This window comes from Equus quagga, chromosome 8 (assembly GCF_021613505.1).
Source record: "Equus quagga isolate Etosha38 chromosome 8, UCLA_HA_Equagga_1.0, whole genome shotgun sequence".
Classification (NCBI taxonomy): domain Eukaryota; kingdom Metazoa; phylum Chordata; class Mammalia; order Perissodactyla; family Equidae; genus Equus; species Equus quagga.
Genome location: NC_060274.1, coordinates 84759355 through 84778334, shown reverse-complemented (window position 1 = coordinate 84778334; position 18980 = coordinate 84759355). Strand labels below are relative to the sequence as shown.

Below are 18980 nucleotides of genomic sequence, written 5' to 3'. Positions count from 1 at the left end.
TTAATGCAAAGAAGAAATCCACGATGAACAAAATATCAAAATTTTAGAAAAAGACAAGATCCGACCCTGCATCTATCTGCCTCACTTTACCCTAGTCCTGGCCCTGACTGAATTCAACATGTCCTTGGTTAAGGAGCTCCTTTGAGTCAAGCTTTTCTTATCTAAAATTGGTGATAATAATCCTCGATTTCCTGTTGAGTTATTAGGATATTCAAATCAGCTAAAAATACCTGGGAAAGATGAATAGTCAAGCGAACATCAGATCTGAAGATCCTTGGAAACCTTTAAAGTAATGTCAGTGAATAAGAGGCATAAACTGCAAGAGAAGCAAGTTTATTTGGGGTCTCAAGAATTGCAATTCCAGGAGCACAGGTTCCACTAGAAACCCAAATAGTATCCTGCTAGGGAGTAAAAGTCAGGGGCTTTTAAAGACAAAAGAGGGGAGTTGTATTATAAAGAATGTTAACTGGGGTTGGAGGTAGAGGCTCATCTTGGCTAAACGTTAATCGACTATTGTTTCTATCTTCAGAAAGACCGCAGTCCTCAGTCGAGATCAGGATGTCCGTTCTCCCGCCAACTTCTCAAACAATTGCTTGTAAAACAATTGCTGTTTTGGCCCCATCCAAGATTCAAGATAGTAAGGCACTTTCTCTGGAAAGGCAGCTCTGACTCCATTTCAAATGGCTCCACTATAGTTAATTTTGACAGTGCTAATTATATTTGAGGCCTAATCCATGAGGTTATTTATCAGCTAGCTCTAGAGGCACGGACCTGATGATAGTTCTAGGACCCCCCTGCTCTTCCTTCTTTCTTTGTTGTTCTTGGATGCAAAGTTTAGTGATTTTTAAGAGATAAAAGAGGTAACCCCAAATCCATTTTGTTTATTTTAAATTTCCCTGCAAAGTGGCCATGGACAAGTGACGGCTCGCCTGTGCTCAAGCCTTTCTAGCCACCGGTGGTGCCTCCCGCGTTTCCCCTGCCTTTCGGAGTTCCATCCGCCTCTTGTTCACATCTGACCTTGGGACGGCCTCCCTAGGTTCTCTCGGCCTGAAATGTGTTCTCAATCCTCTGCCTTCCTGTGGTAGACAACTGTCTGCCATTCATTTGGTGATCAGTTATAGAGTCCTTGTTGTCTTAAGGTTTTGTCTAATCCTGCACTGAATTTGCTTTTCAGACCACAGTTTTAGAAATATAAATCCTTTCTGTAGTTATGTTGTAAACCCTTCAATAGCCCCCGTTGGACTGTTAACTTCAGGGTGAGAAGGGATGGGGTCTGTCTTACTTAGGTGGCACCCAACATGCTTAGCAAAGGGTCTTTAATACACAATAAATTTTTTTGACTGGATAAATAAATATCTTGCCTGTAGAAGGGCTAGGTAAATATTTATTCTTTGATTCATTGGTGGAATGTTATTGTTTTCATCCCAGGCCTAGAGGGAATGGTTGGTGCCATGTGGAAGGCCGTCGTTTCGCTGGTCCTGTTGATGCTCAGCCCTGGTGGTGATGGGCTGTTTCGCTCCGTGTACAGAAATGTCCAGGTTTCCACACCACAGAAGGGAGGCGTAGGACAACCGTTATTTCTTACTCCTTATGTTAAAGCTGGGAACTTCAAAGAAGGTAAGTTGAAATCAGAAAACCACTGGTTACTTTCAACTGGTTTTTTTTTTTAAAGCAATTATCTCAGAGGATCAAAAGTACACTCCTGTATTTTAGTCAATTGTTTTATTCTGAATATTGATGACTTGATGTCATATAGTGTCAGAGTTTTGAGCTAAAATGAGAGTTCATCGAGGCTGAGTTATCTAGTAGTTGAGTCCTTGCACTTCAATTTTAAAACTAGTATAGTGTAGCTGGTCATTTAATAAGGTCAATACTAACCTTAGAACTTACTATGTGTCAATTACTGGTTCTAAGCATTCTGCGTAAACTCATTTAAGCATCTCAGCAACCCACGGAGGTGTACCCATTTTGCACACAAAAAACTAAAGCTGTAAGAGATTAAGTTACTTCCCAGAGTCACGCAGACACCAGTTGGTAGATGCGGGATTCACGCCCGGTCGGCCTCACTGCAGAGTCTAAGCTCACAGGCGCTGTCCTGGGCCCCTTTCCTGGCAAGTGACCCAAACATCCTAGGTCTCAGTTTCCTCATCAGTAAGATGGAGATACAACAACTTACCCACGTGGCAGGGATGTTATAAGAATCGGATGAGAAAGTGCACGTGGAAACTCTTTATAACCTATAAATTGCTCTCTAAATATTAGTGTTTTCAGATGGCTTTTATTTAGAAATTGTAGAGTTTCCTTTTATTATTATTCATAGAAAAAAGGTTGGGGCCGGCCCGGTGGTGCAGCGGTTAAGTTCGCACGTTCCGCTTTGGCAGCCCGGGGTTCGCCAGTTCGGATCCCAGGTGCGGACATGGCACCGTGTGGCAAGCCACGCTGTGGTAGGCGTCCCACATATAATGTGGAGGAAGATGGGCATGGATGTTAGCTCAGGGCCAGTCTTCCTCAGCAAAAAGAGGAGGATTGGCAGCAGTTAGCTCAGGGCTAATCTTCCTCAACAAAAAAAAAAAAAAGAAAAGAGAAAAGCTCATTTGGTTCATCAGAGATTAAAATTTATGACCTGTTTGTGCTCTTAATGCTCCTTCATGCTTAGGTAAATCACTGTGTAGATAAATTGCTTAATCTTTCTGGACCTCAGTTCAGCCTACAGCTGCACTATAAAAAAGTATAAAGGCAGCTATTCTGAGGAGCAGTTTGTAAAAGGAAGCAGAGAAATGGGGCGGTGGCTAGAGGGAGCTATGGGGTCAGGAAGGGTCTTTAGCGGGTAGGAGATGATGTGTTTGCTGATGGAAATGATCCAGCAGAGCAGGGGAAGTTGGTTGGGGCGGGGCAACTCTTGCCGGAGCACTTTCTTTGAGGAGACGAGAGACATGGCATCTGGCACGTAGCTGGAGGCATTGGTGTTTGCTTTGGGGCACCAAAGTTTATCCCTAGTCACAGGTGGGAAGGCAGAGTTAATGCCTGTGAGGCTGGTAGGCTGGTAAATGTCATGAGAGTGTGGAAATGATCCTGGAAATTTTAGAGAAATGATCATTTTAAAGATCAAAAATCAATGTTTTTGTTTACAGTCATGTGCCACATAATGACGTTTCAGTCAACGACAGACTGTGTATACAACGGTGGTCCCATAAGATTAGTCCCATATAGCTTAGGTGTGCGGTAGGCGGCACCATCTAGGTTTGTGTAAGTGCACTCTAGGATGTTCGCACAGTGATGAAATCGTCTGATGACACATTTCTCAGAACCCGTCCCCATCGTTAAGTGACACATGACTGTTTATTTGTTTTAAAACCAAAACATTATCATATCTTAAGGGTGCATTTGAGTCCCGTTCATATGTCTTTGTCTGAAATACACATTGGCTCCATGTTTCACCATCTCTTTTCTAAGAAAAGGTGAAAAACTTTGATAATGTAGTCAGTGTCCATTAGTGTACATTTGATAATGTAGTCAGCCTTTAAAAAAAGACTCGTTTTTACTTGATGTAGAAGAGTCATGAAAAGATGGTAGCCCCGTGGTATAGGCTGTAATCACTAGACGTGTATGAAGAGGCAAATAGCATTAATCAAACCCACCAGATCAGATGACATGCATTCATCTTGGCCTCCTTAATAAGTGGATCCTGATGACTTAGATTATGTTGATTAACAGTCAATCAAAGCAAGTCATTTAGTTTAGAGCCGAAAGGGAGTTAAATACTCATAACCAGACTCTACCAATCCACAGATGAGGAATTTGAGACTCAAAGGCCTTACGTGACTTGCCCAAGGGGATGCAGGTAAGAGTAGCAGAGATGGGTTTAGGACCCAAATTTTCTGGCTTCTACTGTGTTATTTGCCTGCTATCATTTACTTCCCTTTGTTTAAGAAGCTTGTTCCCTTCTCGAGTAACCAGATGCGCACATATGCAACAATTAGGGAATAAGGCAGTGCATGGTATACTCCTAAAGACTTACACTTGAGGGAGGCGTGCTGGAAACATTTAGAAGGAAGATGCCCCTATGGGTTGGCATAGTCCAGCTAGAAATAGTTATAGTAGTAGTAGTAAAAATAATAAATAGCCGTCATTTAGTAATTATATCCCCAGCACTTAGCACGATGCCAGTCTGTAATAGGCACTCAATAAATATTTGTGGAATTTAAATTTGAGGCCTAACTCTATGCCAGGCATTGTGCTTTACACACATTAGCTCATTTAATCCTCAAGGCAATCCTAACGAAGAATGAATAATTATCTAAAGCTCAGAGAAATTAAGTATCTTGCCCAGGGCCAGTTAAAGCTAGTAAGTGGCACTGGAATTAAAACCTATCTCTGCTGACACCAGAGCCCGAGGTAGGAACCACTGTGCTGTGTGACCAGCTCCAGACTTGAGCTTGTTGCATAAGATTTGGGTAAAAAGAAATGGGCCTGTGCACAGTGAGAGAGAAACAGCTTACACAGAGGCAGTAAGTGAAAGTGGCTATGGGGGGGGTCTGTCTCATACGTCTGGTGGAATCAAGTAAAAGGATAGAGAAATCCCCCTGAGAGATTGTCCGCATCCCCCCCACTCCCATATTTCTTGCCTACAAGCATTTCATTGTTAAGGGCGTCCGCAGTAGCAAAGAGAGATTCTGAGGGAGGCAGTTTTATCTTCTGTCCTTCTGTGCCAATCCCAAGAGATCACCAGCTGATGAGTGAAAACATTTAAAATATTAAGTCTGAGGTAATGTCGCTTTCTGAAGTTCTGTTACACAGTCAGAATCTTTGAACGGAATTTTAAGTGGCGGATCTAAAATCTGGTGCTTCTGGCTATTCAAATGCAGCACCAATAACATAATTCAGGATAATTTTATTCATCTGCTTTGCTGAAAGTTCAGGAAGCTCTGGACAGATGGTCAGCTTGTTCCCCTAAATCCCTTTTGTTTGTGGAATCTGTCAAAACCTCAGGAACGTGAGTCTTAATATCGCAATGGAACATTTTTGAGACAAACAGTAATTGACAAAAAGAAAAGGGAAATTTTTATCTTTTTAAATCCCCAATTAGCTGGCTTAGTTTTATATAATTGTAATTGCATGTTTACTTTCTCTGCAGCTAGAATAAATCCTTACTCTCTGAAGCAAAATGAATATCGGAGGCAAATTTCAGCGTGTTAACAAACACTGCATTTTCACAAACTTTAAAGAATATTTTGCTATTAGGTGTTAACTTATTATTAATTAGGGTCTGGTAGTGTCTTGTCCATACTGATGAGGGCCCAAGTCTTTGTGGATGTGAAGTCACCCTGATAGCCAGTTCAAGCCCTTTGGTCCTGCTCCAATCTTTTTGAAAGTGTTAATATCACAAACACTGGTAACTGAAGTAAATAACAAGGAGGAAGTGAAATCGCTTCAAAGAAAACCTTTTTCCTTTTTTTTAACGGTTCTAAACATTTGCATTGTGAGTCATGATTCCAGGAAGAAAGAAACTCCTACATCTTGGGAGTTTATTTTCCACGTTCCATTAATAGACTCTGAGATGATGAACAGAACATTCGAAAATAGAAAAAATCATTTTAGTTGAAAGAACTTTTCATTATTTTACTGTGGTTGAGTTAAAGGAAATTTAAAATTTGAAACAGAGTGAAATACTTTTTTTGTGGGCCAGAGAAAAGTTTTCCTAAATTCCTTAAGATCTTAATGAGACCTGCCTGCCTTAGGAGGTTTTTGTAGAAATAAGCTCCTCCTATGCATTGTCAGTGTGGCCTGTTTTGGTTCATTCAGTCATTCATGCATCCATCCATTTACTAACATTCATTCATTAAAAGTATGTATTGAGTGTCTTACGTGTGTCAATCACCATGCCCTGGCCCCAGGGGTACAAAGATGAACAGGACAAATTCCTTGCTTGCCAAACCCCCTGATCTAGCAGGAAAGGTAGGCAATGTACCTGAGTGAGTGTAAGGTGGCAGAGAAACAACTTCGGAATCCACAGAAAGGCAGGCCTTTTCAGCGCAGCCGGCGGACCTTGTGCCGTGCTGGTCTCAGAGAGATAGATGGATTCAATCATCCTGCTCCCATTTTCCATTCCCTCCAGCTCCTTCCTATTATACAGTTTCTCCAGTTCTCATTCTCCTTTGACCTTACTCATTTTTCTCTGTCTTCCTTCTCCAATCCTCTCCTCCCCACTTACCCTTCTGTGATTCACATCTCACTCACTCCCAGCCCCTTGGTCTTCAATTCTCCGCCCTCCTGTTTTGGGGAGGGGTCTCTGATTTGGAGAGATTAATGGTTTTGTGAAAAATACTTCAAAAGTGGTTGAGGTACAAACTTCCAGTTATAAAAGAAATGCCATGGGGGTAGAATGTACAGCATGGTGACTGTAATTCGCAATACTATGTTGCAGATTGAAAGGTTGCTGAGAGAGTAATTCTTAAAACTTCTCATCACAAGAAAAAAAATTTTGTAACTATGTGTGGTGATGGCTGTTAACTAGACTAATTGGGAGCATTTCACGATATGTAGAAATATCGAATCATTATGTTGTACATCTGAAATTAGTATAAAAGCTCAATTATATCTTAATTTAAAAATGACAAAAAAAAAAAGTCTTTTAAAGGTTGCCCAGCCCTGGAAGTGATCCTTCTTTGGGCTAATTGAGAAGAGAAGCAAACAAGGAGAGAGGGAGGAAATGACAGCTGGAGGGAAAGGGGTGGGGTGGGAGCAGGGCTGGCACACACCACTTTCCCTGAAACATCTCCCTTTTCTTTTTCTTTTCTTTTTTTTTTTTTTTTGAGAAAGATTAGCCCTGAGCTAACATCTGCCACCAATCCTCCTCTTTTTGCTGAGGAAGACTGGCCCTGAGCTAACATCCATGCCTGTCTCCCTCTACTTTATATGTGGAACACCTATCACAGCATGGCTTGCCAATCGGTGCCATGTCCACACCTTGGATCTGAACTGGCAAACCCCGGACCGCCGAAGCGGAACATGCGCACTTAACCACTGTGCCACCGGGCTGGCCCCTCGCTCTTATTTTTCTTAAAATCCTCCTCTCTCTTGGGGCCAGCCTGGTGGCGTAGCTGTTAAGTTTGCACGTTCCTCTTCAGTGACCTGGGGTCCATGGGATCAGACATACACACTGCTCATCAAGCCATGCTGTGGCAGCATCCCACATATAAAATAGAGGAAGATTGGCACAGATGTTAGCTCAGAGCCAATCTTCTTCATCAGAAAAAAACCCTCCTCTCTCTTTTGCTTTCTCCTTTTTTTGCCTTTTTCTGGCAGGGAGGGATAGAGCTCATTGGGAAGAGCTGGAGAGGTTGGATTAAGCAGTCTTCCCTGGGGGAACTGGACTGAACCAGAAAAAGGCAAAATCTTCCAGACTTCTAGACTGCCCTTGGGGTTGCTCCTGGGCTAATGATAATCATCCCTCCCTTTGCCTGAGCCCTTACTTTGTGTCTGGCTCCATGCTAAGGCTTCCAATGCATTTTTTCATTTGATCCTCCCAGAAAGCCTGGGGTAGGGGAATCAATAGCCACCCTTTTGCACAAAAGGAAAGAGGGCTCAGCGCTATGAAGCGACTTGCTAGGCAGCCTGGTCAGGATTGCACACCCAGGTCTGTCTGACTCAGAAACCCATGCTCTTCCTATTGTACCAGCCTAGCAGGACCCTCTGGAAACTGCCTGTTGAGACCTTTCCTTTGTCTCCACCATCTCTCTGCTCCCAGGTGCTGCCTGTTCCTAATCAGCAGATGCATTTCGCAGATAATAGCCATAGCGGTGCTCCCTACGAGCCAGCTTCTTTTCGACAGGTTTTGCATGTACGGACTCTTAAGGTCATCCACCTTTCATAGATGAGAAAGTGGAGCACAGAGCGCTAAATGACTGCCCACAAGGTCACAGAGCTGGTCAATAGCAGCGCTTGTCAGCAGAGTACTAGGGAAAGGGAACAGCGTAGTGCAGAAGAGAGTTTCCCTTTGCGGGGCATATTCATTTTAAAAGAGGAACTTGTAGGGGCCGGCCTGGTGGTGCAGTGGTTAAGTTCATACACTCTGCTTTGGTGGCCCGGGGTTTGCCAGTTTGGATCCTGGGCGCGGACCTATGCACCACTTGTCAAACCATGCTTTGGCAGGCACCCCACGTATAAAGTAGAGGAAGATGGGCACAGATGTTAGCTCAGGGCCAATCTTCCTCAGCAAAAAGAGGAGGATTGTCGGCGGATGTTAGCTCAGGGCTAATCTTCCTCAAAAAAAAGAGGAACTTGGAGCCCCAAAGCATGGTGTGCTAGCACAAGTTTCACAACCAGCTCTGGCAGTCGGGACCTGCCCCGGAGCACTGATCCCTGAGTGTAGATATTCTCACCGTGGCTTATTGCATCCTCTCGGTGACGTCACTGAAGGCCAAGTTGGGAAGGGATGCTCACAGCCAGCACTGTGGAGCCTGTGGGCTCCAGCCCCCACCGAAGGCATCTTTAGTTGGTGGCATGTGTGGACCAAGCTTTCTCACCTACTCCTCTCTGCTAACCAGTCTCCAGCTTAATATGTCTCAAGAACTTAAATAGTTTTTCTTGAATGATGAGTTTTTATTGGGGACACTTGCTTTGTCACCACTAAAGGACTCTTTTGCACCCAGACTTCCCCTTCTACTTTCCTACCACACCCTGCTACCCACTTCTCCATTGCTTTTCTACTCCCTGCTTCCCCTTCCATGCCCTGCCGCCCACGCTGTCTGACTAACTCTCTACTTGGGAAGCCGTGTAGTGGGGTGGGGGAAGGAGCGAACTCTGCAGCCTGTCAGCTAGATTTCAATCTCAGCTCTCCTTTACTGGCTGTGTGACCTTGGGCAAGTTGCTTAACCTCTCTGTACTCAGTTTTTCTCATCTGTAAAGTAGGGAAGATGATTGTACCTACCACATAATGTAATGCCCTTGGTACAGTGGCCTTTTGAGTGTTAGCTCCTATTACTGTCATTTCCTCTTGGGTGAAAACCTTTTCCAGAAGAAAAGGCTGCCTGTCCCTCCCCACCCTCCCCAGCCACCCCTGTCCCCATGTGCCTCAGTCCGTTCCTTCAATGGAAAGGGCAGGCCTTTGCTTTCGTGATAACAAGTGTGGAGAACACGGGCCTCCCCAGGACTGACAGCTACTTAGCTGTGCTGTTTCTTTTGAACCCCCCCAACCTTTGGGGGTCAGGTGACTTTATCCTGCCCTGGCCTTGCACGTGGCCCACTGTGAACATCGTGGTTTACTTTTTTGAGTGGAGCTGAGGATAGGTGATTTTCTTTTCTTTAAAAAGAAAAAAAAAAAATCTCATTATAGCTCATGAAATATATTTGGGAAGCAAAAACAATGACAAGTGCACAAAAATATCACTTGTCCTTGGCTACATGGTCAATGTCGACTGTGGACTTGGCCAGGGCACGCTGGAATTTGCTACAGGAAGGACCTTTATGCCAGTCTCCGTGTAGCCTTTCGGATTGCTCCATCCAGACCTGGCCCCTGTGAGAAGTCTGGCCGGGGCCGAGGTGGCCAACGCTGTATTATTTCTCTAATCCTTGGGTAAATCTTTTCCTCCACTAGGGAGACAGCTGAGTTTGGTCGCTCCTTCCCTAGGATCGAACGTGGTGAGTTACGCCGGCTACATCACTGTGAATGAGACGTACAACAGCAACCTTTTCTTCTGGTTCTTTCCGGCTCAGGTAGGCCTGCGGCGGCACCCGAACAGAACACTGACCCCAAGAGCTGACTGTGCTGCTCCAGCATAGAAGTGTGAGCCCAAAAACAAACCCACGGGTTCTTTTTTTTTCATCTTTCAGATTTTTCTTTTTCTAAAAATAAATGCCAGTCACTCTGCGCGGTGTTCCCTGTTTATGGGCAGGAAACAAATGTTTGCGGGGACGGTCCAGCTTTTAAATTCCTTGCAGCCTTATTCGGAATATTAATACCACCACGTTCTTCCTGCCACAGTCTTCTTCCTATCCTTTTGTTGTTGTTTTGTTCCAAAAATACTTGGGGCGGGGGTGGGCAGTGGGGAGCCAAAGAAGGAGAAGGAGTGCGGAGGTTCCTGCAGTTGGTAGGTAATGCGTGTGGAAGCATGTGTAAATTTAGTTGATTGTGGTCTTGTACAGCTGCTGTGTCTGTGCACTTTGCTGTGCTCGTCACTATTCTAGTACACACTCCTTCGTGCATCCAGTACCCACAAACTGAGCAATACTCTGTGGGAACACCGAGGACGAGGAACTAAACTCATTCTCTGAACCCTTGGGGAGAGACTGGTAACCTAGCACGGCTTCCTGGAGGAGGGGGCCAATTACCTTCTCAGGTCCACACAGACACAGGCAGGTATATCCTTGTACTTTACCCATCCTGTTTAGCTCATGGCAAGGTCACACAGTTCAGCATGAATGAATCAGTTTAGGCTTATGGGTACTGTTGCCGGTATTTGTAGAGGTGCTGACATGCATAAACAAATTTTATCCCACCACAGAGTAATTTTCTATCTTTATTTTCCAAATTGGATTTGCTTTAGAAGCCAGAGAAAACAAAGAAAAAGCTATCCCTATGGAGGGTGGTGTTTATATTTGCATGTGATTTGCATATAGCAGTGTTGAATATACAATGACTGGGTAAATTGCTTAATCCAGGGTAGTTTTCAAATTAAATTGCTTCCTTTGGTACTGTTGGGCTGTATTTTCTTGGCTTCTCATTTCTGTGTTCGCAACCATGGCCTCTGACACAGTTCACCACATAGCCATGGGTCAGGGAAGGCGTGTAAGAACTGGGAGGAATTCCATATACTTTTTGGTTGGTCTCATAGTAGTCTTCAGGCTGTCACCTACTCTGGGAGGCCTTTCCTAGACCCTAGAAAGTTTCTTATTTATTTCTTCCTTGGTGTTACTGTTGAGCAAGGCAAATAAGATGCCTGGAGCACAGAATTTAAGGAGAGACTAACTCTAAGGGTTGAACTAGTGCAAGGTTGGCTCCCGAGTGCCCTCCAGGCTCCAGCTGGTGCCTCCCATTGGTGGAACCCAACTGGAAACCAGAGAGTGAGGGAGTCTGGTCCATAGACGTCTGCCTACCTGGGTGTAGGGCAGAGGAGAGAATGGATCTTCAGAAGCAATCAGGAAAATATCCAAATATTCAACTCAGCTGTCTTAAGGAGAATTGATATAAATAAGCCTAGAAATATGACCTAATTCTAACGGGTGAAATTTTTCCTTATGTTCTCAGGAGCCTCTTAAACTCTGTGCCTTTCAGAAACCATACCATGCATGTGTGTTTTTGATATCGCATCTGTCTCTATCGTTGAAGACAGCCATTTATCATGAATCCCTCTGTAGTGGTTTTCTGCTGTACAAGTTACCATAAACAGTGGCTTAAACAGCACGAATTTATTTTTTCACAGCTCTATAGGTCACTGGGCTAAAATTAAGGTGTCAGCAGGCTGTGGTCCTTCCGGAAACTCGAGGGGAGAGTCTGTTCCCTTGCCTTTTGCAATTTCTGGAGGCTGCTCGTATTCCTTGCCTCATGGCTCCTTTCCCCATCTTCAACGCCTGCATCGGCTGACTGCATCCTTCTCATGCTGCGTCCCTCTGGCTGGCTCCATAGTCACATCACCTTCTCTGACTCTTGTCTTCTTCCTCCTTCTACGTTAAGGACCGTTGTGATTACATTCAGCCCACTCAATAATCTAGGATAATCTCTCCATTTTAAGGTCGATTGATGAGCACCCTTAATTCCATTACAACCTTAATTCCCCTTTACCTTGTAGTTTAACATATTCACAGGTTCTGGGGATTAGGATGTGGACACCTTTGGGGACCATTATTCTGTGCAAAATGGATACTTGAAAAATTTGCCTAGGTCAGTGATTTTCAATATGTTCTCTCTTAGTGATTTTCACATTTTATTGAATAAAAGAATTATCTCCAAATCGCACCCCCCTCCCCAGAGATTCTGATTTGTAAATTGGGCGAGGCCAGCAAGTTGTAGAATTACGAGGTGGACCACATTTGAGAAACGTTCACTCCAGCCTACTAGCCACTGACCTGTATTCAGTGCTCGTGGCCTCACAATGGCCCACACTCCTTTTGCAGAAAGAAATACCTAGAGCAGGCAAACTCAGATAAATGTTACGTGTTGTCCCATACACCTACCTGGGATGAGGGCTAGGATGGGGAACTGAGGCGTGAGTACATCCTGTGGGGCCAGCTTTCCTAATCCTGCTCGGTAGTCCTCTAGGCCTTGGGGGGCTCAGGCTCAGCTGCACCCTCTGCCTCCCGACCCCAGCCCCGTGAACCCTGATTCCTTACTTTCTCCTCTGCTTTGGTGGCTGTTTATGATCCCGGTGAATTTCCCGTTGATCTGTATGTTGAACCTTCTTTAGTAATAATTCAGGTTTGTAAAAGCATGAATTAATGGTGAGGGAAATGATCAAATGAAAATAAAATAAAGACTCAGTCTTTCCTTTCTTAGGGTACCTCTGAGCAGTTGAATAGCTTTGTCTAGAATAGAGGGGAAGCAGGGACTAAGATGCTGGTCAGGGAAATGCGCTTAGGTTTGGCACCTCTCCTGGCTGCCAGACCGAGGTCTGAACCCCACCCTTGTATTAAACAATGACTGTGCTCTTGGGGTCCCCTGTCTCCTGATTAAATGAAGACTTAGCTGTCCATCTCCTGACCAGATTATATTCTTTTGGGCCCACTACTGTAGCCCTAAATACATTTTAAGATGATGCCAGAAGACATCGATGCGAGGCCACCGGAACAGGAAAGAAGATAGTGTTCTATTGAAAGTGATGGACTAAGCTTCAGGGGAGAGAGAGGCAGCGATGAAAAGGCTGTACCGCTGACAGGTGTCACCACGTGACAGCCGGGATAGATTGTTCCAAGACCTCCTTGCCAGGGAGCCCACAGACAGAGCCAGGTCGCTGAGGCCCCAAAGCAACCATTCCTGCCAAGCCTTTGGGCTGTAAATTGCGGAACTGGTCGGTTTGGATGAGGAAGATAAAGGCTGTGAGAAGGAGAAGCTGTGGTCACCGAGGTGGGGGAGAGTTCCTTTATTTGGCAGAAATATTAGCTCATTGCTTGTCATAGGGAAGCACTGAGATTGTCATCAGGAGAGAAATGACCCCTTACAAAAACTGAAAGTAGAGAAAATAAGAGATCCAGGAAGGATGCCACGCTGGTAATATCCTCTGAGTATTTTGGGGGCTGCTGTTTCTCAAATTAGTTTTGTTTTCCTGTTATTGCTGTGAGACTCCCCTGTTATTGTATAAAAATCAGTGCATAATGGATTCCGGAACTTAAAATTGGTGTGCAGTGGGGGTACAATCTACAAGAGAAATGAATAGGCGTTTTGCATGAGATAAAAAGTATAATGAAGCCAATAAAAATGCAACAATTATGATAGCTATCGCTAATTGAACATTGACTATGTGCTGAGCACTGTGCTTTTTCTTACTTAATCTTTACAATAACCCCATGAAGAAGGAATTATTATCCTCATTTTACAGATGAAGAAGATTACAGAGATTAAATAATTAGCCCCAAGTTACCCAACTAGAAATTGGCAGAACTGGAATTTAAAACTAGGTCTCTGACAGAGAAATCTTTGCTCTTGACTGTCACACGTTGATCCTGAGAAAAGTAGTCACGGAAGGCACTAGACTATGGTCGTCAAAAGTATAGCTCTTGAGCTGGTCAGGCTTGGATCAAACTCTGGCTCCACTATTTGTGCCAGATGTGACCTCCGGCACATCTCTTAATTTCTCTGAGCATTGGTTTCCTTGTTTTAAAATGAGGATCAAAATACCTGCTGGACAATGGTTCTGAGACAATGAGATAACGTGCTAAAGCCTTTAGCATGGTGTCGGATTCATAGGAAGTAGAGTTGCTATGATTATTATTTCATTATTATCATCATTATCATTATTAGTTTTCCTATTATTAAGGCAAATACTGTACAGAATGAAACCAGCCACAATTTGGGGGGTTAGAGAAGACAGGAAATAAGAAACATTTCCAAATTGGAAGGAGCTGAATGTCAGCCAAGAATGTGGATTAATTGCTACGGGGTAAAGAAATTACAAAGTGAAATTGGGATTTTTCATGTTTAAGAGAGTAAAAAGGCATATAGATTTTTTCTTTTAAATTAGCATCCTTCTCATTGAACAAAGATATCCGGGTTTTCCTTTGTCTTATAGATATAGGAATATAGATAATTTTGTGGACACATTTAGCCAAAACCTGCAGTTTATTTACCTCAGATGTCATGGAGCCGAAACCTGAGAAGTGTAGAGTTAGGCCTAGACCCCTTAGCTAAGGGCCCCATCTTGTTCCTCTGGCCAAGGGGAATGGCCAGGATTCCTGGAATCCCAGTGTCTAGTGACTGAGAAAGGTCAGCAAGGCCAGGATGGAGTGAGGCATGGGGGACACCTGGAGGCACCATTTGAGGTGGTCCTTCCCTCTCAGGATCCTGCAGGTACTGACCCTGCTTAACCACACACTAGGAAAATCAAGAGAGCACAAGATTAGGTTAACGCAGCCCATGAATTCACAATCCAAGGCAAGGGCAACAAACCGCTCTGATGCTCCTGGGCCAAAGCAGAAGGCATTCTCTCTGGGAGTCAGAGAGCACATCCCCAAGGGCACCTGGAAGCCAGAAGGACAATCTGCCCTGGGCATGAAGGCATGGCTCCACTGGGCCTCAGCATGTGCTTTGTTCACTCCCTTCTCTGGGTATCTGAACTTCTTTAGCAACAGTCAAGGTGGTAGAGGACAGTGGCTTTCAGACCTGCTGCTGCTCATCAGAAATCCCGGGGAGCATCACAAATACGACAAATCCCCCAGCTCAGTGCCCAGCCCTTCTCGGCAGATTCTGATCCAGTAGATCTGGAGAGCCCCAGGGTCAGTACGGCTAAGAGGCACCACGGTGATTCCAGTGCAGCTAGTCAGTGGGCTTGAATTTGGGGAGAGAGAACTAGAGCTCAGGAGACTGGGATTCTAGTCCCAGGTCTGCAGTTCCTGGCTGTATGACTTGGGACAGGACATTTATACTCTCTGGGCCTCCATTTTCTCATATAGAAATAAAGATGTTAAACCTAGTTGATTTCTAAGGTCCCTTCCCAGTCTTACATTCTATGGTTCTAGAGCTTCAGTTGGCTTGCCTGCAAGACAGTGCTGAAATGTGCAACCTAAGGTATAAAAACACCCACGAACTCTAAATCACGGGCTGGGTTGAGTGAACGAGTCCTTGAATTTGTAGCCTGGGGTAGCCAGCCTGTAAGAGGAGCTTTGGTTCTTGGTATGCATGCTCCTCTACAGTCCCCTTGCATAATGAATCAAGGCTGGCCTTTGTGACCAATGCATTATAGCAGAAATGATGGTGTGTGACTTCCAAGGCTACGGGCAGGGCTGCTTCTGCCTTGGTCTCTTGGCTCACTCCCTCTGGGGGAGGCCGGATGCCATGTTGGGAGGATCCTAAGGCAACTATATGCACAGACCCGCCTGGAGAGGAAGTGAGGGCTCCGCCATCCAGTCAACACCAACCTTGGATGACATTCATCTAGCCCGAGTCTGGCCTTCAGATGACTGCGACCCTGCCTGATAGCTTGAGTGCAACCTCATGAAAGACCCTGAGCCAGAACTGTCCACCCAGATAGCCCCAAATTCCTGACCCACAGAAAGCATGAGAGATAATAAGTGATTATTGTTGTCCTAAGCCACTAAGTTTTGGAGACACATTATGCAGCATCAGATTAATACAGCCTCTTGTCATGTCCTTTTGGACTGTGACTGTGATATCTTGTGACAACTAGAGCTTTGGGAGTAGTGCCTACTGTGCCAGTTTTTTTGTTGTTGTTTTGTTTTTTATTTTTGTCTCTCAGCTCCAATTCTACCCTCTTACCTGCTCTGCGGTGATAGAGCTCTGAACATTTTTCCTGTGCATTGAGCACGAGCTTTGTCAGTAGAGGGTGCTGGAGGGACGCTATAGGAGGAAGTTGGCTTCTCTTCGTGTTCCCTTTGTCTTGCGTTTTGCTTTCCCTTGGCCCTGCTGCCCAGTCGGTCAGCAGTGTGCATGTGGGGCATCCTGTCGTGCTCTGCCTTAGCTGGCACGCAGACCACGAAGACCCTCAGCAAGCTTATAGTTCTGGCTCTGCTGCAGTGACCACCTGGCTGTGGCCCTCACAACATGGACACCATACATCCCAGGCCTTGCCAGCGAGCAGGTTCCCTACAGCACAACTCTCCCTACAACACTCTCACCAGCCTTGACCAGCCATGCCCTGGAGGGGGGTTTCCCACGGCCCTTCTGACATGGACACCATGCACTCCTGGTTGTGTACCACTCTTTAATCAAGCAGGCTCCCAACATCCTGACTGCCTCTGCGCTCCCACCCCTGCCAGCCACAGCCCACTGTACCTAGAGGCCTTTCCTACTTGGCCAGGGATTGTTGGCCAGTTTTGAACTGGGCACCGCAGGGAACTTCTCAGTCACCCAGTGGGCTACAACCACACCTTCTCCAAGGAGGTCTGGACAGTAGCCTTTGGAAGGGCCCCATCCCCACCTTATGAGTTTGTCTATCACTGGACACTCTCCTTCAGCCCAGGGTGTTCTTTAGAGTTCTCTTCCCATATTTATGGTTATTCTCTGGTTATAATGAATACCTCATTATATTAAAATTTCCTGGTTCCTTGGTAAACACAGGAAGCCCACTCAGTATGCTGGTATTTGGCCAACACCCAGGACATAGCTCACGGAGGAGCAGACCCCTCAGTCATTCCATCCCCACGTGGGTAGATGTGATGCCCATTGCTGACAAGGGCCAGAGAAAACACTGGAACTTGTAACAGAATTAAAGATCAATGTTTCCAGGTAAAAAAACTAATAATTAAAAAATAGAAAAATTTAAAAATTCAAATTACTGTATGGTTTCTGTCTTTTGATTGGACTGTAAAATAATATAGCCGCCCCATTCTAAATCCTTCTCTCCTGCCTGGAGACACCAAGGGCAGAAAGTGCGGTCTGGCCTGAGGAAGCAGGAACTGAAAAGGCATCAGGAGCCAGGGCAGCCGGTCTTTCTGTCTCAGCCGTATTCCGTCCAGGACCACGGGATCACTCATGTGTGCTTCATTCTTCTCTCTTGGCAGATCAACATGCTTTGCTTCTTCAGGCCTTTGGCAGAAGATATCTACCCTACAGTTTCCAAGTTTACCTGTGCTTGGACCATGCAATCAACAGAGATTGACTAGCACCTCTCCTAGGGGCAGAGTGTGCTTGGCTCAGTTGGGTCAGGGGTTCTTTCTTGGTCCAGTCAGCTGAGGCTGAGGGTGCTGGGTCATGTGATATAACCATGGCTAATGGGCCCCTTCCATTGGTAACTGGGGAGTCAGTTCTTAGAGGAGGGATATAGGCTGAACAGATCTCTTAAAATATGTCTACCGCAGATGGCTACAAATCCACTAGTAAGACACCAAAGATTTGGAAGTCTCAGACATTTGTCTTCTTCATGCTTTCACTGTTTATCTTCTCTTTGCTGTGTACTTACAGCATCAGGGATCTGGAAAGATAGAAGGTGGGTGAGACAAAACAAGAAGAAAGTAGCTAAAAATGATCAATTGTAGATCATTCCATCCACAGGAATATTCAAACTCTGCAGAAACTTTTGTGTGCCTGACTCCTTTTGAGAAATGGAAATTTACATGGAGAAGAAAGTAACTAACTTTCTCAGCCATTTCTTTCTTTGCACCAAGAAGGGAAAGTCAGGCCTCTTCTCCACCATCCCTCCCCACCCATTCCTTCTAAAGTGCAGCTTTTTGGCAGGAGGCACAAACAGAGAAGCCATAACAGCTTCAAGAAGGAATGAGAGCCAAGTACAATGGTTAAGAAGGAGAAAGGTAGAGAGGATTCTAATGGGGTGCAAGCTGGCTCAAATTAGTGAGAAAATTCAAGGCTTGATGAGAGTCAGTGGGAAGTCAGGAGTGGTGTAAGGAGGCCTCAAAACCAAAAAAAGGTTGAAAAAGTTAATTTTCCATAAGATGGTGCGGTAGCAACAGTCATGGTAAAGGAAGACCTAGGAGTGGTCAACACCAACCACTGTAGGTAAAGTTCCTCTGAAAGCACAGCATGTCTTAAGCAAGTTGTTTGCGTGTGTTGGGAGTATGTGTGTAGAATTAAAATGTTGTTAGGTACCGAGTTAATTCTAGTCACAAAACCAATTGCTTTAAATAAAAAGCTCTGCCTTGATTAGCACCATTAGTGTAGCAGCTGACTGGGATCTGTGTGGCAAGATGGGAGTCCATTCAAACATTCTTGGGGGAATTCAAGACATTTACTTGGGGTACGAATGACTTCAATTAAGATAGAACACATTACTTAAAACCAAGCAAATGATGAGCCTCTGCATATAGAAGTGTGAAGGGAGCCTTAATTAGTTTACTAATTGTACTACTCATCTTAAGTGGGGCCATTGATTTGGGTCTGTTAGTGGGTTAGTTGGTGTTTTCTCTTACAAAGTATGGTGTTCCCTATTGCGGGGTGGGAGGAAGAGGGTGGCTCGAGAATATATTCCAGCCCTGGGCATTGGTGGAAAATGCCCTAATACTTGTTGAAATACCTGAGATTCCGTAGAGCTACTCCGATAAGTCCTCCTTATAAAATAGTCATGTTACTTCAGAGTACTGAAATCGCCAAGTCTTTAGGGCCCGCTCGCCCAACATGTGAGCTTAATGCTTCAGTGACGTGTAAGGTCTGAGTAGAAGGTTATCTCCACCACAGAAGGAAAAGGAGGGCCTGGGAGGATGGGAAGAAGATGGGTGTGGTTTGATGCGGGGTGAAAAGGAAGACTCTGAGCATGCATGGGATGCTGTCTACGGAGGGCATGTCCCATGGGGAGCAATAGGACAGGGAGGTTAGTGTAGTTTAGTTTTGTCAGTGTTCCTGTGTCAGTGCTAGTTTAGTTTTG

At 44.9% G+C, this 18980-nt stretch overlaps 1 protein-coding gene across 1 annotated transcript in view; it reads left to right on the top strand.

The window, feature by feature from the left end:
• Positions 1–18980, top strand: part of CPVL (carboxypeptidase vitellogenic like) — a 136355-nt gene that overhangs the window by 19339 nt on the left and 98036 nt on the right. Inside the window, exons 2-3 of the mRNA XM_046668830.1 lie at positions 1429–1617; positions 9596–9714. Of these exons, the coding sequence (XP_046524786.1) occupies positions 1440–1617; positions 9596–9714 (297 nt within the window). The 5' untranslated portion in view covers positions 1429–1439. The remainder of the gene's footprint in view (positions 1–1428; positions 1618–9595; positions 9715–18980) is intronic.